The sequence below is a fragment of the Sapajus apella genome, unplaced genomic scaffold (assembly GCF_009761245.1).
Source record: "Sapajus apella isolate SASKATOON/1434 unplaced genomic scaffold, GSC_monkey_1.0 scaffold173, whole genome shotgun sequence".
Lineage (NCBI taxonomy): Eukaryota > Metazoa > Chordata > Mammalia > Primates > Cebidae > Sapajus > Sapajus apella.
Window position 1 is genome coordinate 47,335 of NW_022437113.1, and position 27,600 is coordinate 74,934.

General features: G+C 53.1%; 1 protein-coding gene across 3 annotated transcripts; it reads right to left on the minus strand.

Annotated features, from left to right (window-relative positions):
• Nucleotides 1-5,724: 5,724 nt before the first annotated feature.
• Nucleotides 5,725-27,600, minus strand: ARMC6 (armadillo repeat containing 6). 3 transcript variants are annotated; one of them, XM_032267889.1, is made up of 8 exons: nt 27,395-27,600; nt 18,462-18,627; nt 17,251-17,333; nt 12,072-12,645; nt 9,826-9,971; nt 8,754-8,885; nt 8,229-8,366; nt 5,725-6,473 (listed from the first exon to the last, which is right to left on the minus strand). In XM_032267889.1, the coding sequence occupies exons 2-8, from the start codon at nt 18,580-18,582 to the stop codon at nt 6,261-6,263; spliced, it is 1,407 nt and encodes a 468-aa protein (XP_032123780.1). In that variant the 5' UTR covers nt 18,583-18,627; nt 27,395-27,600; the 3' UTR covers nt 5,725-6,260. The 3 variants fall into 3 exon arrangements, with proteins under 3 accessions (XP_032123780.1, XP_032123781.1, XP_032123782.1); XM_032267890.1 differs by lacking the exon at nt 27,395-27,600 and adding an exon at nt 27,092-27,348; XM_032267891.1 differs by lacking the exon at nt 8,229-8,366.

The window sequence follows — 27,600 nt, forward strand, 5'->3', positions numbered from 1 at the left end:
CAAGGGTGGGGCTACGAGGAAGCTGGCGCGACCGGAGGGACAGAGGCGAGAGGAACGGAGGGCGTAGCCTGGAGGGAGACGGGGATTGACTGCGAAGGGGATTGACTGACAGACCCCGCGGCCAGTCGTAGCGGTCAGGGGCGCTGCGCCCCCAGGGAGGGCAGGAGCGTACAAGGTGCAGTCTGACCCGCAGCGCGGCGACCCGACGTGGCCTCGGACGCCTGGCGCAGGGTCCCCTGAGGCTCTTGTGTAGAGTCCGCCCTCTGGCCCCCAAGTGTAGAAGCGGCTGTGAACTTGGGCCATCAAGGCTGAAGGACTCCTGGGTAATTCTACATCCCCTTACTTCCCACTAATCCCCTGCAGACGACCACTCGCCGAGGAGAGAGATTCGCTGGAGGTCACTCTGAGCTGCCCTCTGCATCTCGAGGTGGTGTGAAGACATGGAAATAAGGCGCGGAATCCTACTGAAACGCGCTGTGTGGTTTTCTTAGTGTCTGACTTCTCTGCGTCCAAGCTTTCCTCGCCACGGTATCCAGTGACATCCCTGTTAGGCCTTCTTCCTGCTAAGGCTTTTGTGAATTAACTGAATCTTAACCACAATCCCATGAGGTCAAAGTGACCACTGACCCCCTTTTACAGAAACCAGAGCACAGAGAGGTCAAGCTCCTTTCCAGAGGTTACACAGCACTTCGGTTGCTAAACCAGATAATGAATCTAGAGCAGCTTTTTGGAAAGGGAGTGTCAGAGAAGAGCCACTGGGGGCCTCAGAGACCTGGGTTTGAATCCCCGTCCAATCACTGGCCCACCACACAACCTTGGGCAAAGCCCTTGTGAGTGTCAGCTGCTTCATTTGGAAAAGGGGCGAAAATGATTCCCACACCTTGATCTTTCCTCTCTGGGGTTGCTTCCCTGCGAAAACTTACAACCCAGCCTTCATTTTAATTATCTGGTGAAAGCATTTGACCCTCAGCAGGTCATGTGCGGCCTGGGAGCCTCAGCTCTGATGTGAAGTGCGGTTAATGGGGTTGCTTTGCAGAAAAATGCCAGCAGTTTAGGGAGACGACTGCCATCCCAGGCATGGCTGTGTCATCGGCACCTCCCCCGAGCCCACTCTGTTCTCAGACTCAGCCTTAATCTTCAGGATGGAGAGGGCAACAAATGTTTCCAGATACCAGCTCTTATTTCCTCCAGGTGCTGGCTAGGGTTGGTGGAGATCAAGTTCAGAACCAGAGAATCCTGGGAGGGAGCAAGGCTGAAACCAACCTTAAAAAGGGCTCACATTTCAGCTGTGCAAGCCCTTGCTCAAAGTGTGAGCCACAAGTTTCAAATGGGGATGAGGTGACTGGAAACCACTTCCCCAAGGTCATCATCAAACTCCTGATTATTCTCACAATATGCCTACCTGGACCTCTTCTCCCATACCTCTCACCTCACCTGTGGTTTGCTTCCCTGCAACTTGCAGGACCTGGCCTCCATTCTGCCCTCCAGAGGAGGAAACTGAGGTCAGCTAAACATCAACTGTGTACCAGGTCCCTGTGGGGCTGGCTGGGCCTTTGTCCAATACCATGTCCCCACCTGACTTCCAGGTGGAGGTGACAGTGCCAACTTGGCAGATGAGAAAACCGAGCCTATGGTGGATAATATTCCTTGGCGGAAGGACCCGGGACTGGGTTTGATTCCTTTTTTTTTTTTAAAAAACATAAGAAATGGCCAGTAATGGCCAGAGGACCTTCAGCAAATAACACAAGCTCCCTACTTCGGTTTCCTGGCTATCCCCTAAGGCTGATGGGAGCACTGATGAATTGGAAGTGAAGCGTTTCCAATGGCTTAGTCCCCAGTAAGCACTCGTGGAAGGATGGTGATGACAAATTGTTCTCTGGGCCCGTTTCTCTCTCTGTAAATAGCGCTTCATGGACAAAGACCAATTATGGGTGTGGCTTGCCACACCAAGAGGGAGATATCTATGCCAAGGCACCCCCCCAGTGCCCACCTGCCAGGCCCTGGGAGGGGGAGGTAACAAAGCTCCTGGCAGGTCCCACAGTGCCTCCAGGGACAGAGCCAATTAAGGCAAAGGTCAGGCACGGGCCCAGCCCAGGGCTGCCTCTCTAGCTTCTGCTCATTCTTTAGCAGGCTGGCGCCGGCCAACCTACCTACCACCTTCCAGCAAAGGCAGGCAAAGCGCCTTGGCAATAAGCAACAGACACCCCCACCATGGGCACTCATGTGAGCCCAGCTAGGGTGCCCAGGATCTTGGCTCTTCTGCTTTTGCCTGGCTGGCCCTGGACAGGACACTGCCTCTCGGCCCTCCAGTCTCCTCTACCTCTTGAGGATCCCAGGAATCATCTGTGAGCCAGGCCCGGGCACAGCATCCAGGCCTAATCACCTGAGGCCCGAAAGCCTTTTGCCCAAGGTTAGGTTAATGACTTTGGAAAAAGATGAGGGACGTGGAGGCAGGTCGAGGTGTGGTCTCACCCCACTGCAGCCCCTCAGATGCACGTGAGTCTATTTCCTATCTGGAAAATGGGGTTCATAGTCCAGCCTCTCAGAGATGTATATTCACAACAGAAGAAATCTGTGTTCCTTTCCCAGGAGCCCGAGCCCATCCCTGGCTGGAGGGAGACATCCTGAACACAGCAGTGACAAGAACCAAGCCTGGATGGAGTCAGAGTGGCGTCATTCACCTCCCAAGGCTCAGAGAAGTCGGGCCACTTCACCAAAAGCCCACAGCAGCAGAGGCTCGTCCTGAACATGCTCCCGCCATCCTTGTAGCAGCTTCCCCTCAGCCCAGGTCTTAATGTCATTGAGGACAGCAAATGCTGCTTAAGAGAAGGCCAGACACAGTGGCTCACATCTGTAATCCCAGCACTTTCAGAGGCTTAGGTAGGTGGATCACCTGAGGTCAAGAGTTCGAGACCAGCCTGGCCAACATGGCAAAATCCCATTTCTACTAAAAACACCAAAATTAGCTGGGTGTGTGGCACGTGTCTGTAGTCCCAGCTGCTCGTGAGGCTGAGGCAGGAGAATTGCTTGAACCCAGGAGGGGGAGGTTGCAGTAAACTGAGATGATGGCATTGCACTCTGGTCTGGGTGACAAGACAAGATTCTAACTCAAAAAAAAAAAAAAAAAAAAAAAAAAAAAGGAAGGGGACAGGGAAGAGAGGGAAGAGGTTGGGGGGTGTACCAGACATCCCCTGAGGTGGGCCTTGCTAGGGGCTGTGGCTCTCCAGTGTGACAGACCTAGCCTGAGCTAGGGGCGGGGCTGATGAGGAGGCTGAGGCCCACAGAGGGGAGGCGATATGCCTGAAGTGGCTTGGGGGGGATGGAAAGCCAGGCCGCCAACCCCAGGGAAATGAGAGCTCTTCGGTGAGAGGCCACCACCCAGCATGAGGCTGTCCAAACATGCTAGCTTCATCTACTGAAGACACCCATTTCCTTGGGCCAAGGTGGGAGGGACTGATAAGGCAGAACCACCCCTTCCTGAAGAAGCCCGCAGCTTGGCCACGGCCCAGGGGAGGATGCTAGGGCCACCTGGCAGGGACCTCGAGTGCTTGTCAGTTTATTCAGGTGAACATTCAAAAACACTTGACGGGAAGCTGAAGGCACAGCCAGGGGCGGGACAGGGCCCTGCCTGCAGGGAGCCGGCCGATGGTGGGGGCAAGATAAACAGGAGAGTTCACAAACAAGGTGACCTCAGATGGGGCCCATGTCAGAGCCAGAGCACACGGGTGATGAGATGGGGGTCTCTCCCGGAGCAGGCAACGGGAGCCGAAACCTGGTGCTGGGAGGAGCCGGCCACAGGGAGAGCCATGGGAAAGGCGCTCTTGGCAGAGGGCACAGCTTGTCACACGGGGCTTGTGCAAGGGCCCTGGGGTCAGGGAACAGGGAGTGAGGGCAGTGGAGAGGAAAGGGTGGGAGATGGGCAGGGCCTGGGCCATGCTGGGCCTGCAAGGCATGAAGCACGGTGGGTTTTTTTGTTTTTTGATACAGGTTCTCGCTCTGTCGCACAGGCTGGAGTGCAGCGGTGCCATCCTAGCTCACTGCAGCCTTGAACTCCTGGGCTCAAGTGATCTTCCTGCCTTAGCCCAAGCTGCTGGGACCACAGGCAGGTTTGGTTGTGTGGAGGGTAAAGGGGAGATTGAGAGCAAGGCTGGGGCAGGAATGACAGGGCCAGCACTGCAGGCTCTCCTGGAAGTAGCCGAGGAGCACCTACCCTGCCACGTGATAGATGAGCAAATGCCTGAGAACTGCCCAAGGTCACACTGGCCCAGAAGTCAAGTCAGGGCAGTCTGGGGCAGATTAGAGATCTTTCTCCCACATCCTGGGAGTCTCCAGAGAGGAGGGACAGGGCGGAGTGACTGGGTCAGAGGTTTGGGCCTGCCCTGCTCAGCTGGCAGGGCTCTTCCCTGCTGAGGTCAGGGGAGATGGGGACGCCATGGGGAGGCACAGCCAGGGTGATGCTCCTTAGCTGTTTGCATCAGCTGGATTCCATGGAGGCTGGGGGCCTGCTAGGAAAGGACTTTCGCTGAGGTCAAGGACTGAGCCCAGGCCATCCTGGGGCTTGGGGAGGCACGTGACAAGTAGGGGCCAGGGGCCAGGAGGACACAGGCCATCAAGGTGGGGACAGGAGGGCTGGGGCACACACCAGGGGTCCTGAGGCTGCCCTGACCCCCATCAGGGCCACAAGGGATGCACAAGCCACCTAGAGACCACAGTGTGACCTCTGAGTGTGACTTCAGAGTAGAAGAGCCGGGGTATGCAGGGCCACAGCTGCCTGGGCACCCCCAGAATGCTTGGGGTGGGGTGGTCACTGAGGGCAGCAACAATGATGTCTATCTTTTTTTTTTTAAGATGGAGTCTCGCTGTTGCCCAGGCTGGAGTGCAGTGGCATGATCTCAGCTCACTGCAGCCTCTGCTGCCCGGGTTCAGGCAATTCTCCTGCCTCAGCCTCCTGAGTAGCTGGGATTACAGGCACGCACCACCATGCCCAGCTAATGTTTTGTATTTTTAGTAGAGACGGGGTTTCACCATGTTGACCAGGATGGTCTCGATCTCTTGACCTCGTGATCCACCCGCCTCGGCCTCCCAAAGTGCTGGGATTACAGGCTTGAGCCACCGCGCCCGGCCTTTTTTTTTTTTTTTTTTTTTTAGTACAGACAAGGTTTCACAATGTTGGCAAGGCTGGTCTCGAACTTCTGACCTCAAGTGAGCCACCCACCTCAGCCTCCCAAAGTGCTGGGATTCCAGGCATGAGCCATCACGCCCAGCCGACATCTATCTTATAGATGGCGAAATCAAGGCTCAGAGACAACAGGCTGGCTATCTAGGACACTCAGCCTAAGACAACTGGGCACGCCTCACGTGCTCAGCCTGGCCCAAGACCTCCCGGAGGGAGATCTATCTCTGCTCACTCCCACTTTCAGAGGAGCATATTGAGGGTGGGAGAGGTTCCATCACTAGCTCAAGGCCACGGTGGAGTGAGGATGAACGTGGAGCCCTCCGGTCCTGCAGGTGGCGCACCTCAGAAACAGTGATCCTGACCATGGCCTCAGCGCCTGCCTGTCTGAGGGGGACAGTGGATCACATATCCCAGGGTGTTCTCAAAACCCCTTTGCTGTCCTCAGTGAGTCCATGGCCCTCCGCCCAAATGTTTGCCCTCCCCCACACACTGAGGCCACCGGCTGCGGTCCCCCATGCCCAGCCGAGCTATGGAAGAGACCCCTCCACTGTTCACTCAATGATCTTTTATTGTCAGGTACCCTGGCTGGGCCCAGGACCCAGAGAGACAAGCTGAGGTCAAGCAGGGCACAGCATCTGAGACCCATTTTACAGGTGAGGAAAACGAGGAGCAGAGGTCTGCAGGAAGCTGCAGCAGGCAGCCTGTGCCAGGGAGCCCAACCCTGCCAGAATCGTCTGCCCTTCCCTGAGCCTGGCCCACAGTGGCTGCCACATTTCAGACAGGGCAGTGAGCGATGGGACGTGCCCTTTGCCCCTGCTGGTAGGGCATGGGGCCAGGGGGAGGAGCAGGACAGTGGTGTCTGTGCTGCTAGCTGAGAGGCAAGGCCGGGACCCAGGAGTGGCTGGGATGTGGGGGCTGCTTCCTTCTGTGTAAATGCCCCCACAAGGCTCCCCACTCTGCTGACCCTTTACCTAGGGCCTGTTGGAAAACACTTCTTACTGTGAAGGGGACGAAACTAATAGGGGACAGTGGCGGACATGGATCTACCTCCATTCCTGAGTCGCAGCCCAGACTGAGCCTGGGGTCATGGCGCCAGGTGGCCCCTCTGGCCAGTCCACAGTTCTTGGAACTCAACATGGCAACCCAGGTCCCGCAGGGCGGCCTTGGCCACATCCTCACAGCTGCGGTGGTTCGACTGGGCCTTTGTAATGAGTGCCTCAGCCCCCAGGTCCAGGATGGGCTTCGAGAAGGCCCGGCTGCGGGACACCAGGTTTCGGATCAGCAAACAAGCCTGTTTCTGGAGAAGAAAGCAGCTGTGAGCTGCCAGATGCAGCTTCGGGGTGGGGTCCACTCTGACCTCAGGGTCTTCATCATAACAAGATGGGGGTGATCATGACAACAGCAGATATCCAGCAGCTGCCTATACTGTATCAAGTTAGACCCATCTCTTCACTTTACCCTCTTGGCAGCCCCAGGAGGCGAGGCTAATGTCCCCAACTCCCAGGCAAGGAAACAGGATCAGGGTAGCTCCGGGATCGATCCTCTGGGTATGGAACTCCCAGCCTCAGAGTTGGTGAGTCGGACATTCCCTGAGGCTGGTACAGAGCTAAGAAGGGGCCCTAGGGCAAGGGGGGCAGGGAGGCCACAAGAAGAGAGTGGTTGTACACAGGCATCTGTCAACTACATCCTTACCCGTTCGGTGGACATTTGTGCCCTGTGCACCTGTTGTGGGTGGGTGCGGGGTGCTGCCTGGAAGCGTCCCAGGGTGGTTCCCACCACCAGCGGGAAAGCAGATGGGAAGCGCATGCGGAGTGGGGAGCTGCTGGCCAGGGTGGCCAGAAGTGGACAAAAGGACAGGCCAGCCAAGGGACGGTGTCCCAGAGTAAGAGCCAGCGAGAACAAAGGCCCCTGTGGGTCCCAGCCTGGTGCGTCCAAGGACCCTACGCTGGAAGTGGGGTGGCAAGGACGGCCCCGGAGGCTGCAAGAGGAGTCTGGGTTCAGCCAGGGAAGTGTGGACAAGGTGTCCCACACCCAGAACTCAGACCAGCAGCCCAAGGAGGGACTGGAACCTCTCTGAAATCCCTATCTGCACTTCCCCACCTTCTCCCCCACAGATGTCTCTACAAGGACTGTTAAGAAAGGAGACTGGTTGGGTGCGGTGGCTCACGCCTGTAATCCCAGCACTTTGGGGTTGGATCATGAGATCAAGGGTTTGAGACTAGCCTGGCCAACATGGGACCCCGTCTCTACTGAGAACACAAAAATTGGCCGGGCATGGTGGTGTGTGCCTGTAATCCTAGCTACTCAGGAGACTGAGGCAGGAGAATCATTTGAAGCCGGGAGGCAGAGGTTGCAGCGAGCCAAGATCGTGCCACTGTACTCCTGCCTGGGGGACACAGCAAGAATGCTTCTTGAAAAAAAATAGGAGATTAAGGATGAGGTGGCTCACACCTGTAATCCTAGCACTTTGGGAGGCAGAGGTGGGTGGATCACCTAAGGTCAGGAGTTCGAGCCCAGCCTGGACAACATGGCGAAACCTCGTCTCTACTAAAAATACAAAAATTAGCCCGGCATGGTGGCACATGCCTGTGATCCCAGCTACTCCAGAGACTGAGACAGGAGAATCGCTTGAACCTGGGAGGTGGAGACTGCGGTGAGCCGAGATGGCACCACTGCACTCCTGCCTGGGTGACAGAGTAAGACTGTCTCAAAGAAAAGAAAGGAGATTGTGTTACAGCTTTCTTTCTGGGGTTTCACCAGAAAGCACCTCCGAACTCCTCCCTCCCCCAAAAGGAAATTAAATGCAGAAAAAAAGAGGCAGAAAAGGGGACAGCTGCAGGCAGAATTCAGCACGTTTTGGAAGACAGAAGGAAGCCGGCCCTGTGGGGTTCAGCTGTGGCAGGGACAGGGGCAGGGACAGGGGCAGGGACAGGGACCGGGACTGAGCCTTTGCCCCACCACCACCCGCATGCCATACCTGTTCCCATGCCCCCTCTGCACCTATCTGTACACCCCGCCCCATCCCGCCCGCCCCATCCCATGCCCTGCCCACCTGCACGCCGGCCTCCTGCGGGTGCGCCTTCATGGCCTGCAGTGCTGCCACAGCCCCGCCACCCTCCACGATGATGCGGCTGTTGTTGGGCTTACGCAGGGCCAGGACGCTCAGAGCCGCGCAGCTCTGCTCACACACCTGCAGGGGACAGTCACGGGAAGGCTGAGATGCAGTGGACAGACCTGCCCCCAACATCCTGCTGTGGCCACCAACCCTGGTGAACGCCCTGCAGCCTCCCCTCCGAGGGTCTCCGGCAGCTCCTGTGTAGTAACAGCACAATGGCAGCATGACACAAATATCGGGGTGACAAGGGCACTAGCCCTGGTCAGACCTTTGCAGGGTGCTGGTGATAATTCCGGGACACCCAGAGTCACGCACACGCAGGTCAGCACTTGAGAGCTAGCGCCCGTGACCTTCACCCGCCCTGCCCTGGCCCTGCAGGGGAATAGATCTTCATGCAGATAAAGAAACGGAACCGGGACCCAGCCACCGCCCGGCTACTCTGTGTGCCCCTGAGGTGGGTACCTGGGGGCTGGCCAGGTGCCGGGTCATGGCAGCCACGATGGACTCCATCCCGCCAGCATGGACGATGGCGTCCTTTACGTCGTCGTTGCCTGCAATGGCTCGCAGGGCACTCAGCAACTGCTTCACGAGCTCCTGCATGAGGGACAGGCCCGGTCACCCCAGCCAGGCTGCTGGGTTGTGGGAGAATCTGAGGCTGCTTGCTATTTGACCAACAGGTATGGTGTGACTGCAGGGTGTGACTCCAACGAGAAGGGTGACAGATGCCTGTGGCTCAGGCCGCCTGTGTCCAAACAGTACCATCTAGGTGACTCGATCCCCCAGCCCCACGGGGGCGGAGGGGGCATGTGACTCAGGCCGGCCATCAGAGCACAGGGTCCCCCTGGCCATGGCCACAGACCCAGGGTGGGCACGGACCATCCTGCACTGAGGAGAGCGGATGAAATGCTATCGAGACCGCTGATCCCCTTGATGGGGAAGCTGAGGGCCCCGGCCCGACTGCCCAGGAGTGCAGGGCAAAATGCATCCGTTCATTTGCTGAAGTTGGTTCCCATTTAGCTGCCAGCCACCTGCACAGAAGGAGGCTGGCTGATGTCACCAGCTGGGCCTGGAGGCGTAGGACCATGGCACACCCGGGGGCTTTCCTGCAGCTGCAGCTGGACAGGGAGGCACCTGTTGGTTCGCTCCCTGCTGTGGGAGGGCACAGGGCGAAGGGCTTGATAAGGGCTGCTAAACAGAGTGATGAGTAGAGGACCCTGCCCTATTCTGCAGATAGGGAAACTGAGGCAGAGAGGTTTGGGAACTAACCCAAGTATCCCAGTCTTGGCTGACACCCTGTGCCTCCCAGCATCCTTTTCCTGGTACAAAGGACAGTAAGGGAGGGCAGGAGGGTTTGTTTCCCCCTCGATCTTCACTGCCCTTGGGTCAGTGAAAAGAAAAATTGCACCTTGGTTCCGAGATTGGCAGGCGGGGCCAGCTTGTTCTGAGTGTGGCTCGTCAGCTGACTGGGGCCCAGAGGGACAGCGTGCACTGGGCCAGGGGGGTTTCACACCCAAACGCGGCTCTGAGCCCCCACCTGGTGGTCATTGCAGTCAGCCAGCAGGGACACCAGGATGCTCAGGCCCCCGAGGTCGACGACCTCCTGGCAGAACTCGTTGCGGACAGCCAGGCGGGACAGGGTTCCACAGAGCTCGCCCAGGACGCCAGGGTTATCCAGGAACGCTGCAGGGACAGGAGGAGGCAGTGGTGGTGGGGGCGGGAAGAAGCAGCCACAGGGCACTCTGGTTTGGTGGGGACCCTGCTCCACTGGAAAAGTTCAGCCCTTCTGCCTACTGCGGTGGCCACCGGCACCAGGAAGGCCCCAGGAAAACCACCAGGGGCTGCCTGGGCCTGCAGTGCCCCCTGCTGGCTGCTGGAACGACTTGAGAATGTGCCCCTCCACCCCCTTCTTTCCATCATGCCCTAAAAAAATACCACACCAACTGATGGTCTCACCTAAAAAAAGAAAACCGTAATAGCGCTTAAAAAAAAAAAAAAAAGACATCTGAGACTATTTTTATGATCATAGGGTAGGAATGGTTTTTCTAAGTGCAACAGAAAACTCCAAAACCATAGAGGGATGCATACGGACCGGGCTGACGTGGGCAAAACTGAACGCAGAGGCCACAGATGGAGCTCAGAGGCGCTGCGCCAGGAAGCAGAGGTGGCACTCAGGCCGAGAGGGCTAAGGTCCTGCATCTACACAGGCCTCTGTGAAAGTCGGTTCCTGTGGCCACCTGTAGCCCCTGCAGTTCCACCCAATGCCAACCTAGGTGTTGCCATGGAGGTATTCTGTCCACATGGTTACCATCCACAATCAGCTATCTTTTATTACCAGTATTATAATTACTACTGAGTGCCGTCTCCTTCTGTCGCCTAGGCTGGAGTGCAGTGGCATGATCTCGGCTCACCCCAACTTCTGCTTCCTGGGCTCAAGGGATCCTCATGCCTCAGCCTCTCAAGTAACTGGGACTACAGGAGCACACCCCCATGCCCAGCAATTTTTACAAATCCAAAAGTGGTTTCGTCCTGTTGCCCAGGCTGGTCTTGAACTCCTGGGCCCAAACAAACCTTCCACCTCAGCCTCATAAGGTGCTGGCATTACAGGCGTGAGCCACCATGCCCGGCCCAGTTGAACTGAGATGACCCTGATCAATGTGAACAGGACTCATTCAATCGGCTGAAGTCCTTGGAAGCAAACAAAGGAGTCTGCCCGAGAAGGGGACTGCCCAGGAATTTCTGGCCTGCCCTATGGAGTACCGACTTGCCAGCCCACAATTAAATGAGCCCCATTCCTTTTTTTTTTTTTTTTTTTTTTTTTAAATTAGAGACAGGGTTTCACCATGTTGGTCAGGCTGGTCTTGAACTCCTAACCTTGTGATCTGCCCACCTTGGCCTCCCAAAGTGCTGGGATTACAGGCATGAGTCACGGTGCCCGGCCATGAGCCCATTCCTTACCAAAAAGTCCCTTCATAGATACATATCCTGTTTCTCTGGTAGAAACCTGATTGGAGCTCTTATAAATAAAACAAGAAAGGTGTGGGCCACCTCCCAGAAAAGCAGCCTGACTTTGCAGATGGTCAGGATCCATTTTCAGACCTGCTGGAGGTATGGAAGGGAGACTGAGGTGGGCCGACCTCCTCAGTAGACACAGCCAGAACCCCCACACAGGCCCGGCCACAGACCCAGAGCCACGGGACAGGCAGGAGCGGAACTCATCCCTCTGACACCTTCTGTGTGCTGGCCCCCAATCAGGACTTTTCTGGTGGGTTCAGTGGATGGGATGGGGCTAGGGGTGGGGACGGAAGCTTAAGGGTCTCACAGTCAGCACCGTTACCTCCCAGGGCCAGTCACCCTGGAGCAAGACACGTGAATGTGCCTAAGGATCTGTGGCTAAATATGATCACACGTGCACACGTCCATCTGAGACTGCCACGGTGCGTGCCAGCCAGCCTCCCCCGGTCCTCTTATTTCTCTCTGGGGAGCTTCCCCTTCCCCTCTCTGTCTCTGGAGGTGGACACAGCAAGCCCTATCCCTAGACAGCTCCAGAGATGGGATTGTCACCTGTTCCTGGCCCATGAGTGCTGGCCTGGAATTCTCCAGGCTAGAAAGCATGAGGACATTCTTCACAAGGGCTGCCATTAGAGGTGGCTCTAACCCAAGAGGCGAGTGGAGCCTGGAGCCTGCTGTGCCTGAAGCAGTCCTGAGCACTGACCCTCAACTCTGGTCACAGCTGGCCTGCCCACCTTCATTCACTGGCTTGTGTTGACCCCTAACTCCTACCTTTGGTGGCTTCAATCAGCACCTTCAAGCCTCTGTTCTCCTGCACAATCATCTTGGCGTGGTTGTGGGCGTGGCTAATGGACATACGCATGTCGTCATCAAAGGTCATGACACGCAGGGCCCAGCAGGCCTCTCTGACCACGTTGGCGTGGTGGCCATGATGGACAATGGCGCCAGTCAGCAGGGGCAGCACGCCGGCTTTCACCAGGTCTTGCCGATTCTGTTCATGTTTCAGGCAAGCATGACGTACACAGCGGATCCCAGAGCAGGTCAGGTCGGCCTTGTTGGCATTCTGGGCCAGTGTGGCCACCAGCAGCTGCAGGCCCTGGGTGTCCAGGAGGTCTGGTTGGCCATCAGTCAGCACTGACAGGGCATTGAGGGACTGGAGCAGAAGGCCCTGGTCACTTGCAGTGGCCAGCTTCCAGGCAGCAAGGATGATGGGGTAGGCCCCTTTCTGGGCTGCCAGGAAGCAGCAGGCCTTGTCCTGCTTGCACTGGTCGCAGAAGCGGGTGAGGTGTGCTGACACTTCCTGGGGGCGAGAGCTGGCCACAGACTCCTGTAGGTCACTGAGTGTCTAGGAGACATGGGAGAAACCTCAGTGTCAGCTCAGGCAAGAGGAGCCCAGGGTCACAGTAACAGTGTCTGGATCCCTGCAAGATTCCCTCCCCTGCAATCTGGGCCTGCAGTGGAAGTGATGTGGGGCCAGTTATAGCTCTGGCAATTTCCAGACCTGTGCTTCTAGGAGCTTTGAGTTTCAGAGGCCATAGGGTGAAGATACACACACACACATACACACTTACACACCCCAACCACCTAGACAACTCAGTGTCCCTATAGAGGGATTGCACATATAAATGCCGACATATTAAACATTCCAGCCCTACCTGCTATCAAGAGGCCCCAAGCAATACCAGCAGAAGAACCATCCAGCTGAGCCCAACCAGGCAGAATCACAAGAAGCAATAAGATGCCTGTTGTTTTGGGTTGCTTGTCACACAGCTGTAACAAACTGGCACACCCATCAGTGCTCAGCTCCCCAAGGAAGGAGAAAGCCACATTCACCAGACATGCCCATCCTGATGTCTTCTTTCATCTCTCTCATTCACTCCACAGACATTTACTGAGCACCTGCCAAATGCAGTTACACTGTACAGAGAGCTGATTTACCCAAATTTGACTCTAAGCCACTGGGGAAAAAATAATAAAACACATTACACAGGTCAGATAAGTTTAGCTGCCATTCAACTACATGACCATGGGGCATGTTTCGGCATGAGCCAAAGATGAATCTGTGAGCCTGGAGCTTGTGAGATTAACTGCACCCAGACTGAGTCAGGGTGGTTCAAAGGAAACCACCAGCCCAAAGGGCTTTGATTTGGCATTGACAGACGTGAGAAACAAAGAAGCCTATCTGATAATCCTCACTGAGCTCAGATATGTGGACCTGAGTGTATGTAACAATGCAATAGGAAATTTAAAAAAATACATTTTTTGCTAAAATGGGATTCGAACTGAAAAAAAATAAGTTAACATCAGAGTGCATGACTAGAATAGACATTACTACAAAGAATATATACGAATGGCCACTAATACAGGAAAAGATGCTCAGTATCACTAATCATTAGGGAAAATGCAATTCAGACCTACACAGGAGCCAGGCGCGGTGCCTCATGCCTGTAACCCCAGCACTTTGGGAAGCCAAGGCAGGAGGATCGCTTGAGCCCAGGAGTTGAAGACCAGACTGGGCAGCACACGGAGCAAAAAAAGAAAATCAAACATAGAATTACCGTATGATCCGGTAGTTCCACTTCTGGGGACACACCCAAGAGAACAGAGAGCAGAGTCTCAGGCCAGGCGTGGTGGCTCACACCTGTAATCCCAGCACTTTGGGAGGTTGAGGGGGGAGGATCACAAGGTCAAGGGCTCGAGACCAGCCTGGCTAATGTGGTGAAACCCCATCTCTACTAAAACAACAAAAATTAGCTGGGCGTGGTGGCACACACCTGTTGTTCCAGCCACTCAGGAGGCTGAGGCAGAAGAATTGCTTGAACCTGGGTGGTGGAGGTTGCAGTGAGCCAAGATTGCACCACTGCACTCCAGCCTGGGAAACAGAGCAAGACTCTGCCTCAAAAAAAATAAATAAATAATAAATAATAAAGCAGAATCTCAAGGAGATACCTGTACACCCATGTTCACAGCAGCATTATTCATGAGAGCCAAGAGGTAGACACAACCCAAGTGTCCATCAACAGATGAATGAATAATCAAATACTATTCACACAGTGGAACATATCCGGCCTTCAAACGGGAAGAAATTCAGGCATGTAGGCTGGGTGCAGTGGCTCACGCCTGTAACCCCAGCACTTTTTTTTTTTTTTTTGAGATGGAGTTTCGCTCTTGTTACCCAGGCTGGAGTGCAATGGCGCGATCTCGGCTCACCGCAACCTCTGTCTCCTGGGTTCAGGCAATTCTCCTGCCTCAGCCTCCTGAGTAGCTGGGATTACAGGCACACGCCACCATGCCCAGCTAATTTTTTGTATTTTTAGTAGAGACGGGGTTTCACCATGTTGACCAGGATGGTCTCGATCTCTTGACCTTGTGATCCACCCGCCTCAGCCTCCCAAAGTGCTGGGATTACAGGCTTGAGCCACCGCGCCCGGCCTATCCCCAGCACTTTTGAAGCTGAGGTCAGGAGTTCAAAACCAGCCTGGCCAACATGGTGAAACCTTACCTCTACTAAAAATTAAAAAAAAAATTAGCTGGAAGCAGTGGCGTGTGCCTATAATCCCAGCTACTTGGGAGGCTGAGGCAGGAGAATGACTTGAACCCAGGAGATGGAGATTGCAGTGAGCTGAGATCATGCGATTATATTCTAGCCTGGGTGACAGAGCAAGACTGTCTCAAAAAAAAAAAAAAAAAATCAAAACGAATTCAGGCACATAGTATACCATGGATGTACCTTTAGCATATTATGCTAAGTGAAATAAAAGTCATCAAAAAACAAATACTGTGATTCCATTTATTAAATAAAATTTTTTTGAGATGGAGTCTCCCTCTGTAACCCAGGCTGGAGTGCAGTGGTGCCAACTCAGCTCACTGCAACCTCCACCTCCCAGGTTCACGCAACCCTCCCACTTCAACCTCCTGAGTAGCTGGGACTAACGCATGTGCCACCACACCTGGATAATTTTTGTATTTTTAGTGGAGACGGGGTTTCACCATGTTGGCCAGGCTGGTCTCGAACTCCTGATCTCAAAGTGATTCATCCACCTCGGTTTCCCAAAGTGCTGCAATTACAGGTGTGAGCCATGGCGCCCGGCCCGTGATTCCATTTATATGAGGTCCCTGGAGTAGTCAAACTTACAGCAACAGAAGGTAGAATGGTGGCTACTAGGAACTGAGGGGAAGAGGAACAAGGAGTTTGTTTCAGTTTTGCAAGATGAGATGGATGGTTGTGATGGTTACACAACATTGTGAATGTACTTAATGACACTGATACATTTAAAAATGGTTACAGGCCGGGCGCGGTGGCTCAAGCCTGTAATCCCAGCACTTTGGGAGGCCGAGGCGGGTGGATCACGAGGTCAAGAGATCAAGACCGTCCTGGTCAACATGGTGAAACCCTGTCTCTACTAAAAATACAAAAAAAAAAATGGTTACAATGGGGCCCGGCGGGCGCAGTGGCTCACGCCTGTAATCCCCGCACTTTGGGAGGCCAAGGTGGGCAGATCACACGAGATCAGGAGATAAGACCATCCTGGCCAACATAGTGAAACCCCATCTCTACTAAAAATACAAAATTAGCTGGGCGTGGTGGCACACGCCTGTAGTCCTAGCTACTTGGGAGACTGAGGCAGGAGAACTGCTTAAACCCAGGAGGCAGAGATTGCAGTAAACCAAGATCACGCCACTGCACTACAGCCTGGGTAAGAGTGTGAGACTCCGTCTCAAAAAAAAAAAAATGGTTACAATGGTAAATGTTTTTATGAATATTTTACATAACAGCCGTGTAGCATTTCAGCAGAAATCCTCCAAGAAACTTGAAAAGCTCCTGACAGAAATGCCTTTGAGAATGCACCGTACTGGAGTTAGAACTACCAAGTTTTTCACAAGGAATTACTATGTTAGCAGGGGTGTGTAAACTACAAATAAAATTCTTAGCTTGGCATGGTGGCTCATGCCTGAGTGGGCTGAGATTGAGCCACTGCACACCAGCCTGGGTGACAGTGCGAGACTTTGTCTCAAAAAATAAACAAATAACAAAATAAATTAATCCTTATTAAGCAAGAAAGGCAAAAAGGAAACTAACAGCAACGAGGCAATTTTCACAAGACCTCCTCAAGCCAGGAGAGGCCAGGACCCTGAGGTAGACAGAAGTCAGTCTCATGCCTTAGGCGAGCTGGAATTATACCCAGAGCTGTCTCTTCCAGCTTCCTCCCCGATCACTGCACCTCCAGCTCCCGGGCAAATGACGTTTTTTCTCTTTGGATCTCAACGTCCCCATCTGTACAACGGGGAGATCCCAGCCTTGCACGCGCTGTCTGAACAATGACTGGGAAGGCAGGGAGAAAGCACCTTGCACAGAAGCAGGCCCACAGCTGGTTCAGACGCTGGAGCCTTCTGCTGTCCTATAGAGTTTGATGGGCGACCGTAAGGTCGCAGTGAACTTCTTTTACCTTCCTTGTCGGGTCTCTGGAGAGGTAAGTGTCAGCTTCTGGCCTGTTTCCCCACCTCGAAGGCAGGAATGACACCACCTACCTCACAGGTGAGCTTCAGTGCTAACGGACTGGGTGGAAAGTGCCAGTAACAGTCGGTGCTCAGTAAGTGACAGCCTTACTGTGAGCCCACTGTCTCGTCCTCTGATTCCTGTCCATCTGTCTCTGGGAAGCCAGAGAGGCCCCTCTATGGTGTCCCTGACTCTGGGCTCCCAGCATCAGGGACAAGCAAGCCGTCCAGCTGATTTCAGTGTACGTGACGCGTGTGAAGCTTGTCCCCTGCATCAGAGGGCATGCCATCCTCAGACATGGACTCAGGGAAACCTGGCTGCAAACAAGCTTGCCTGGACACGCTGGGCAGGCCTTGACCGTCAGAGCCTGCACTCTGCCATCCAGGAAACAGGACAGAGGTGCCCCCAGACACAGGTGACAGGGGACCTACTGTGTGGGCTGCCCACTCCTACCTGCAGGACGTCATGTGTGGGCTCCTGGGGTCCATCTGCAGAGACTTTAGGCACTGTCTTTACGATGTTGCTCAGATCAACCCCTGTTGGGCGCGGGGAGAGTAAGCACACAGGGGTCAGAAAGCAAGCGACAGCTGTCATCCCTGTGGGTGTGCTGAAATCACACCTCAGGACCCTTCTGCTGGGACCACCCCAAGCCAGAAGCCTCCCACCTGCCCATTCCCGCCCAAGCCACATCAACACAGCGGGTAGAAGGTATTGGGTGCTTCCGCCACTGGGCCATGGGACAGCCAAAGGGAGCAGAGTGCTAGTGAGGCCGCTGTCATGCAAGGCCGTCGCGACAGGCCATGATGTCTGTGTGGTAAGGTGCCAATGCTGCCTGGGGGGCTTGGTAGGGAAGGGAGGGACTCCATGGCCTTCTCCCTTGGGGCTCCCATCTCTCCTGGTTCTGGCTGATTCTTGCCTCTGCTGGCACCCCCACGGGAGCCCTTGCCATCCTGGATGCTTTTGCTTGTCCCACTGGCCCTGTCTAGGATCTACACAGCACTGTGCCTGAGAGGCCGACCTCTGAGGCTGGACCCTGGGTTTGTTCAATGCGGAAGTGAACTTGAGATGGGGACTGGAGGAGGGGAGTGTGGGGTGTTCATTTCCAGCTCCCTGCCTCTGCCCCAGGGCCCAGCGCCTGTCAGGTGACCCCCGCCCAGGGCTCCTGCTCCCTGCAGTCAGGGTCTCTGCCATGGCTAGTTGTGCTGGGGTGGTCTCCTAACCCTGCCCACACCATTGCAAACAGCCCCTCATGCCACACTCCTCCGTGCTCGGTTTCAACATGCCACCTGTTTCCACAGGCTGGTAACCAACACCTGCTTCTGCCTCTGGAGCTCAAGGTGGGGTAGAGTGGCGCAGGGAGGCAGGGGTCCTGTTTCCCAGGCCAGGGTCAGGGAAAGCCTCTTCAAGGAAGTGATCAAATGAGACTCATGAGAAGGATCCAGCCCATGAATATCTGGGTGAGGTGGAAGCAGGGACAGAGAGGGCGTGTGAGAAGTGGGAGCAGGATAACCAGCCTGCCTTGGGCACAGCCTGGAGGGGACAAGGCCTAGTGGGTGCCTGGTTTCTGTGCCAGGCATGTGGCAGTCCCCAGAGGGCAGTAGGACCCTTACACCGCTCTCGCATCGAAGAGCCATGGATGGCGGGTGACAGTCACACCGCCCTACCTTGCGATTCGAACTGCTCCACGGCCTCTTTCACTGCCTCCTCTGGCCCCATTGCAAACTCCTCGATGTTCTCACGCACAGCTGCATCAAAGGTCTCCTGGGCGATGCGCTTAGACGCCATCTTCGCTGCACTGATGCTGGCGTGCAGCCGATGTGTGCTCCGGAGCTGAGAAGTTAGGGCAAAGAGAGAGCTACCTCAAAGGTGAGCAGGAACGGCAGGGCTTGGCCACTGTGAAAACGCCATTTAGGAAGCATCTACCAGGGACCAGAGTCCTACAACCATCCTGGAGAAACTCTTCCCACCTAGATCACAGGAAAGGGTGATATCCCTACTTCCCTAGAGCTTCTACAAATACAGAAGAGGCCAGGTGTGGTGGCTTAGCCTATAATCCCAGCACTCGAAGAAGCCGAGGCGGGAGGATCGCTTGAGCCTGGGAGGTCAAGGCTGCAGTGAGCCATGATGACACTAGTGCACTCCAGCCTGGGCCACAGAGTGAGACTCTGCCTTGAAAAAAAAAAAAAAGTGCAGAAAAGAACACAGAGTTTACTGTATTTTATCTAAGAAATGTGGATCTTTAATATAATGATACAAGTAATGTTATTCTAAAACTACTACGAATGTAGCAAATAATAATGATTATTATTAGGAATCAGCATGGAAGAAAAAAAGATTCTGGCTGGGCACGGGGTGTCAATGCCTGTAAGCCCAACACTTTGGGAGGCCGAGGCAGGAGGATCATTTGAGCCCAGGAGTTCGAGACCAGCCTGGACAACATGGCGAAACTCTGAAACTCTGTCCTTATCAAAATAAAAATAAAAATTAGTTGGGTGTTGTGGCACATGCCTGTAGTCCCAGCTACTCAGGAGGCTGAGGTTGGAGGATCGCTTGAGCCTGGGAGGCCGAGGTTACAGTGAGCCGAGGTTGTACCACTGCCCTCCAATCTGGGCAACAGAGCAAGACCCTGATTCAAAAACAAAAACAAAAAAAAGATTCTAACATCATAAAATCAAGGAAGTGAAAACTCAGAACTCCCTATAATTAACAACATTGTAATATATACTTGAAATTTGCTAAGAGGGTAGATCTTAAGTGTTCTCACCACAAAAAAGAAAAAGGTAACTGCTGATTGAGGTGAGTATTTCACAATCTGCCTGCATATAAAAATCAAGTTGTATAATGTAAACATATGCAATATATTTGTATAATTTATGTACCATATACAGTATAAGACATACACTGTATTAAATACATACTGGCCAGGTGCAGTGGTGCACACCTGTAATCCCAACACTTTGGGAGGCCAAGGCAGGTAGATGACATGAGATCAGGAGTTTTGAGGCCAGTCTGGCAAGCATGATGAAATCCCATCTCTACTAAAAATACAAAAATTAGGCCGGTCGCGGTGGCTCACACCAGTAATCCAAGCACTTTGGGAGGCCGAGGCAGGAGGATCACAAGGCCAGGAGATGAAGACCACCTTGGCCAACATGCTGAAACCCCATCTCTACTAAAAAATACCAAAAAAATTAGCCAGGTGTGATGGCGGGCAGCTGTAATCCCAGCTACTCGGGAGGCTGAGGCAGGAGAATCACTTGGACCCAGGAGGCCATGGTTGCAGTGAGCCAAGATCGCACCACTGCATCCCAGGCTGGGCAACAGAGTGAGACTTTGCTCAAAAAAAAAAAAAAAAAAATTAGCCGGGTGTGGTGACAGGCACCTGTGATCCCAGCTACTCAGGAGGCTGAGGTAGGAGAATGGCTTGAACCCAGGAGGTGGAGGTTGCAGTGAGCAGAAGTCATACCACTGTACTCCAGAGTCTCAAAAAAAAAAGTACATAGTATGCTTCAATAAAGTTGAGAAAAAAATCTCAGAACTCCTATATTTGAACTGGAAATATCAATAAAAACTCATCAAGTATTTTCTCTTAAGCAAACAGAAATCGAATTTTCTAGTAATTGCAACTAAAAATGCCTAGAAGAAACGATAGCACAGTAAGACTGAATACCTCTAACACCAACTATGGTTTCTACCATTTCCCACAGGAGCTAGGGGCAGGGCTAGGTGGCTCGCTCCTATAATCCCAGCACTTTGGGAGGCTGAGCAGGAAGATGGCTTGAGGCCAGGAGTTCGAGACCAGCCTGGGCAACATGGGGAGGCCCTGTCTCTACATAAAATCTTTAAAAACAAGGAGCCAGGCTTCTGAAGGAATGGCTGATTCCAGGTCCCAGCAGGTCATGGGCCAGGTAACCCTGAGGCATCTTGTGAGCCCAGATAGCAAGGACACTTCCAAACCCTAAGGGGTACCTGCTAGCTACAGATGAGACAAGTGAGCATTAAAAAAAAAAATCCAGTACCCATCAAAATCAAAATCTGGGCTGGGTGTAGTGGCTCACGTCTGTAATCCCAGCACTCTGGGAGGCCAAGGCAGGCAAGCAGATCACCTGAGGTCAGAAATTCGAGACCAGCCTGGCCAACCTGGTTAAACCCCTTCTCCACTAAAAATACAAAAATTGGCCAGGTGTGGTGGCTCACACTTATAATCCCAGCACTTTGGGAGGCTCAGATGGGCAGATCACAAGGTCAGGAGTTTGAGACCAGCTTGTCCAATATGATGAAATCCCGTTTCTACTAAAAAATACAAAAATTAGCCGGGCTTGGTGGTACGTGCCTGTAGTCCCAGCTACTCCGGAGGCTGAGGCAGGAGAATTGCTTGAGTCCAGGAGGTGGAGGTTGCGGTGAGCTGAGATAGTACCACTGCACTCTAGCCTGGGCAATACAGTGAGACTCCGTCTCAAAAAAAAAAAAAATCAAAATCTGTGCAACCAAGAATCCAGCACTCAGCGGGTAGTGGTGGCATGCTCTTGTACTCTCAGGTAGTACTCAGGAGGCTGAGATGGGAGGATCACTTGAATTCAGGAGTTCAAGACCAGCCTGGTCAACGTCCTGAGACACTGTCTCTAAAATAATTCATATTTTTTTTAAAAAAAGAATCTAGCATTTAACCTGCCTCCCTTGTACAAATGGATCCGAGGTTATAGAAAGAGAATGAAGAAAAGTTCTGCTTCCGATTCCAGCTGATCAGCGGAGACAGGAGAGAATCAGATAATGAACTCACAAGATGCAAAAGCATCAGGTGTAAAACTGATGGGAGCCTGACAAGGGGTGGACAGGAACTGAGTCTCCTGCTGTCCTCAAAAGAGAAACCAGCCAACGCCTACCTCCTGACCAACAGCAAAAGGCACCTGTGAAGTCAGCATGCCCGAATCTGATCTCAAAACCCGAATCTCAAACCTGAGTCTGACCATGCATTCAGGCCACTTCCTGCCACGACAAAACGTACTGTATCTGCACTGCTTAGTACAGCAGCCATTGGCCTCTGTGGCTACCACACAGCTGAAGTGTGGCAGTGCGGCTGAGGAGCTGAGGGGGTCATTTTATTTTATTTTATTTTCATGTAAATAGCCATACGTGATGAGTGACTATGGTATTGCACGGCGCATCTCTGACACCCTGACCAACACCATGGGCACATGATCTGCAAAATCTCAACTAGGGAAGAGAATGTCAACTACAGGACAAACACTCAGAGTTTTCAACAAATCAATCACAAGAACAAAGAAAAGGAAAGGGAGTCTATCAACAGATGAATGGATAAACAAAATGGTCCATGTGCACAGAGGAATATTACTCAGCCAGAAAAAGGAATGAGATGCTGACTCATGCTACAATGGGGATGGACCTCAAAACATGATGCCTCCTCAAAGAAGCCGGAAACAAAAGGCCTCATATTGCACAATTCCAATGATATGGAATGTCCAGAACAGGCAAATCCACAGACACAGAAAGCGGAAACTCTGTTTCAAAAAAAAAAACTGTGTGTGTGTGTGTGTGTGTGTGTGTGTGTGTACACAAACCCCCTTATAAAATAAAAATAAACAAGCAAGGCCAGGCGCACTGGTTCACATCTGTAATCCCAACACTTTGAGAGGCCAAGGCAGGCAGATCACCTGAGGTCAGGAGTTCAAGACCAGCCTGGCCAACATGGCACAACCCCGTCTCTGCTAAATAAACAGAAAGCAGTGGGGCACCTGTAATCTCAGCTACTCAGGAGGCTGAGGGAGGAGAATGGCTTGAACCTACGAGGTGGAGGTTGCAGTGAGCCGAGATCGTGCCACAGCACTCCAGCCTGGGCAACAAGAGCAAGACTCCATCTAAAAAAAAAAAAATAAACAAGTAAAACCCAGTACAGGTACACCCTAGAAACCAGTGGACAGGTATCAGCACTTAGATGACCATTAACCTTAGGCAGTACCTTCCCCCCTGACAGTTGGGGATGGGACATAGAGTTAAGGAAGATAAAACTCTCGCAGCCGGGTGCAGTGGCTCACGCCTATAATCCTAGCACTTTGGGAGGCTGAGGTGGGTGGATCACCTGAGGTCAGGAGTTCAAGACCAGCCTGGCCATCATGGTGAAACCCCATCTTTAAAAAATAAATAAATAAATACATAGATAGATAGATTAAAAACTCTCGCTAAGAACACCAAATCCTTGTGCAATTCTCTTCCAACCCTGTAGATCAGTGGTCCCAACATTTTTAGCCTAAGGGACCGGTTTCATGGAAGACAGTTTTTCCATGGATATGGTGGAGCTGGGGTGGGGATGGTTTCGGGATGGTTCAAGCTCATTACATTTATTGTGTACTTTATTTCTATTATTATTACATTGTAATATATAATGAAATAATTCTACAACTCACTGTAATGTAGGATCAGTGGGAGCCCTCAGCTTGTCCTCTGGCAGCTAGACAGTCCCATCTGGGGGGTGATGGGAGGCAATGAAAGATCAGGCATTAGATTCTCATCAGGAGCATGGAACCTAGATCCCTGGCATGAGCAGTTCACAGCAGGGTTCGTGCTCCTATGAGAATTTCACATTGCTGAGCTGACAAGAGGTGGAGGTCAGATATAATGCAAGTGACGGGGAGTCACTGTAAATACAGAAGAAGCTTCGCTCACTCACCCCGTGCTTACCTCCTGCTGTGCAGCCCAGGCCCTAACAGGTCACGGGCCACTGGACCAGTATGGGTCCATGACCCAGGGGTTGGGGACCCTTGCTGCAGATGATCTTAACAAGAAGGTCTTCACAGGGTGCAAGTGGTTCATTAGCACCCAATGTTGGCTGGATGCAGTGGCTTATGCCTATAATCCAGCTCTTTGGGAGGCTGAGGTGGGTGGGTCACGAGGTCAGGAGTTCAAGAGCAGCCTGACCGACATGGTGAAACCCTGTCTCTCTAAAAACACAAAAATTAGCTGGGCGAGGCGGTGCATGCCCGTAATCCCAGCTACTCAGGAGGCTGAGGCAGGAGAATCGCTTGAACCCAGGAGGTGGAGGTTGCAGTGAGCCAAGATCGCGCCATAGCCCTCCAGCCTGGACAACAGGGTCAGACTCTATCTTAAGCACAAAACAAACAAAACACCTAACATTTGCCACCGTCCCTTTGGAACAAAGAGAAGAACAGGCATTAGGGCCAGAGCCTGACAGAGGTTAACAACTTTTTAAATTTAAATTGTTTTAATATATCCACCTTGTTTATTGCAGTAATACCAAGTTTCCATCCTAGAATTGATTATCAAGTTTCCACTTAAGGCCACTCATGGTGGCCTGCACTTTGAGAGGCCGAGGCGGGAGGATCACGTGAGGCCAGGAGTTTGAGACCAGCCTGGGCACATGGTGAAACTCTGTCTCTACAAAAAGTACAAAAATTAGCCAGGTGCGGTAGCACAGACCTGTAGGTCCACTATTTAGGAGGCTGAGATGGGAGCCTGGGGAGGTCAAGGCTCCAGTGAGCAGAGATTGTGCCCCTGCACGCTAGCCTGGGTGACAAAGTGAGATCCTGTCTCAAAAGACAAAAAAAGAAAAAAAAAAAAGGTCACTCTGGCCTACACTTCTCTTTTCAGGTAGTGGTATGGGATGTACACGTTGCAGCTGTGTTCCTGCGGATGCCCACCGCACACTGCATACTGCCTAAGGGGAGGAGGGCTCCAGCCTGCAGAACCCAGTCCCCAGGCCCTCCACTTTTCTCTTTTGAGATGGAGTCTCGCTCTGTTGCCCACGCTAGAATGCAGTGGTGCAATCTTGGCTCACTGCAACCTCTGCCTCCCGGGTTCAAATGATTCTCGTGCCTCAGCCTCCAAGTACCTCCAGATACATGCTACCCCGCCTGGCTAATTTCTGTATTTTTAGTAGAGATGGTGTTTCACCATGTTGGCCATGCTGGTCTCGAACTCTGACCTCAGGTGATCTGCCCGCCTTGCCCTCCCAACCTGCTGGGATTATAGGCGTGAGCCACCGTGCCCAGCCAGATCCACTTTTCTTCAATTCCCTCATGTGTCAAACAGAGATAATCACAGAATCTACCTCATAAGCCAGTAGTGAAAAATTCAGCCAACTCCTATAAATTCCTCAGAACAGGATGTGGACACAGTAGGAGCTCAATAAATGTTAGCTATTTGTTCCTTTCCTTTGTCGCTTAAGCGGCAACTTAGCAAGTTTATGCAGGAGTCCCATCTCACTCCTTTGCAGACAGGCCCCTCTCCCTTCTCCCCCAAAAGAAAAGGGAGCTCTTTAAGGGCTGCTATGGATTTCCGAGGTCAAAGGTGAAGGAGGAGAAATGTAAAGAGCTTCTCAGTGGGGAGAGAGGAGTAGGAGACTCTACTCCCACCACCCCCGCCAGGCCCGGAAATTCCCTGTGGCCCTCAGTATTCTTAGTCGAAAACAGTTGTGCTGAATTTCACCCTGGCAATGTAAATTGAGAGCTGATGTTCACAGGTGCAGGACAGTCATCCCTCAGCTCACCTGAGACAAATGCTGAGACCTCCTGAGGTCATGAACCTGTCCTTAACCTTGGCAAAGTAAGCTTGCTTTCTTGTTTTTTTTTTTTTTATTTTTTTTGAGATGGAGTCTCTCTCTGTCGCTCAGGCTGGAATGCAGTGGTGCGATCTTGGCTCCCTGCTGCAACCTCTGCCTCCTGGGTTCAAGCGATTCTCCTGCCTCAGCCTCCTGAGTAGCTGAGATTACAGGCACGCATCACCACGCCCGGCTAATTTTTCTATTTTTTTTTAGTAGAGACGGGTGTTCCGCCATGTTGGCCAGGCTGGTCTCGAACTCCTAACCTCGTGATCCGCCCGCCTCGGCCTCTCAAAGTGTTGGGATTACAGGCGTGAGCCACCACGCCCGGCCAAGCTTCCTAAATTGATTCACACCTGTCTCAAATACTTCAGATTCTTAGTCCTCTGCGGAGCTTCCACCAGCCTTTCCAGGTAGCTGCCTTTCCTGGCCACTCAGAGACAGCCCATGCTCTCTGGCCTCTGCTCCCCAACCCACAAACCCTCGCTTCAACCCACTCCTGAGCTAACTGAGTTGGGGAGGTCTGGCTCTGTGACCACCCCTGAGCCAGGTCCACCAAGGTCCCCTAAGTCTTGCACAGAGCTGGGTTGGGGGAGGAAAGTACAGATTTGGAACACCTAAGACGGTGCCTAGGGACGGCCAAGTGAGAATTACCTGGAGAACAGCCCAGGCTAAAAGGGGGAAACACAATTACGAGACCCTATGATCCATCAGGGCATGCTGAGGGTAAAACGGAAGGTAAGGCCCCTAACTGGCAGCCAGTTTCCCTCCCTCCGCCAGGTTCTGCTCATGTAGAAAACTGTGCTGGCAGGGGCGGTGGCTCATGCCTATAAACCTAGCACTTTGGGAGGCTGATGTGGGTAGATCACTTGAGGTCAAGAGTTTGAGACCAGCCTGGCCAACATAGTGAAATCCTGTCTCTACTGAAAATACAAAAAATTAGCCAGGCTGAGGCAGGAGAATTGCTTGAACCCGGGGAGCGGAGGTTGTGGCGAGCAGACACCTTGCCACTGCATTCCAGCCTGGCGACAGCAGGGCTGTTTGCAAAGAAAAAAAATAAATAAGGGGGGCCGGACATGGTGGCTCACGCCTGTAATCCCAGCATTTTGCAGAGTGAGGTGGGCAGATCACCTGAGGCCAGGAGTTTGAGACCTGCCTGGGCAACAGGGAGAAACTAAAATCCTGTCTCTACTAAAAAATACAAAATGTAGCCGGATGTGGTGGTGCACACCTGTAGTCCCAGCTACTCAGGTGGCTGAGGAAGGGGAATCCCTTGAACCCGGAAGGTGGAGGTTGCAGTGAGCCAAGATCACGCCACTGCACTCCAGCCTGGGCAACAGAGAAAGACTCCGTCTCAAAACAAACAAACAAACAACAACAACAAAAAAAAACAAAAGACTCTATCCACATCTCCCTCTACCAGCCACACCTACTCTGGTTCAATGACCAGCCTCCCCTGAGGGCCGCCTCGCCTGTCACTCCCAGAGCCTTGACACCACCTCACTCACCTGCTCAAAACCCAGTAGTGGCTTTCCAAGTCTCTCAGAACAAAACCCAGTCTCCTTATTGGCACTTTCTCTACCTAAGCCTTCCAACCTGCTCTTCCCCGCCTCTTTCTCATTCTTCCCAGCACTCAAGAGACGACCTTCAAAACCACTTGTAGGTAAACAGCAGCCCCTGCTCTCCCGTCCCGTCACTCTTCCATTATTTGTACACCATTACCTGTATCTACAGCGACATTGTTCATTTACTCATTTATTTGTTTGCACCCTGTAGCCTCCTTGACCCCCCTGCCTAGGACCGGGCCTGACAAGCAGCAGGCACTCAGTACACAGGTGCTGAATGAATAAATAAAATGAATGAAAAGAAAACGAAGACCAGGGAGGCCGCGCATTTTGTCCCCAAGAGGCTTCTGTAAAATTCATTCGTTTTCCCCCCAAACCAGGTCCCCGAGGGTTGCGCCAGCCGGACCCCGCGGCACCCCCACTCCCCGCGCCACAGGGCTCGGCGGCCGCCGCTTCTCACCAGGTCTTCGCGGCCACGTGGGGAAAGGAGGGGCGCGCGGCTGTCACCCAGGGCACCGCCTCTAGCCCCTTCCGGCCGCCGTACGCGCGCAGGCGCTGTGCCGTCCTCCGTCGGCCTGCCTGAACCCCGTGAGCGGCTCACGAGGTAACTAAGGGCGATCGCGAACCAAGGTAAAACCAACAAGGCCACTCGGTGCGCGACGGTGG

Coding starts and splice junctions, on each gene's coding strand:
- ARMC6 (XM_032267889.1), bottom strand. CDS start 18,582: ATGGCGTCTAAGCGCATCGCCCAGGAGACCTTTGATGCAGCTGTGCGT. Junction 8,886..9,825: donor CTGACTGCAATGACCACCAG/GTGGGGGCTCAG, acceptor TCCCTCATGCAG/GAGCTCGTGAAGCAGTTGCT. Junction 8,367..8,753: donor GGCACCTGGCCAGCCCCCAG/GTACCCACCTCA, acceptor TGTCCCCTGCAG/GTGTGTGAGCAGAGCTGCGC.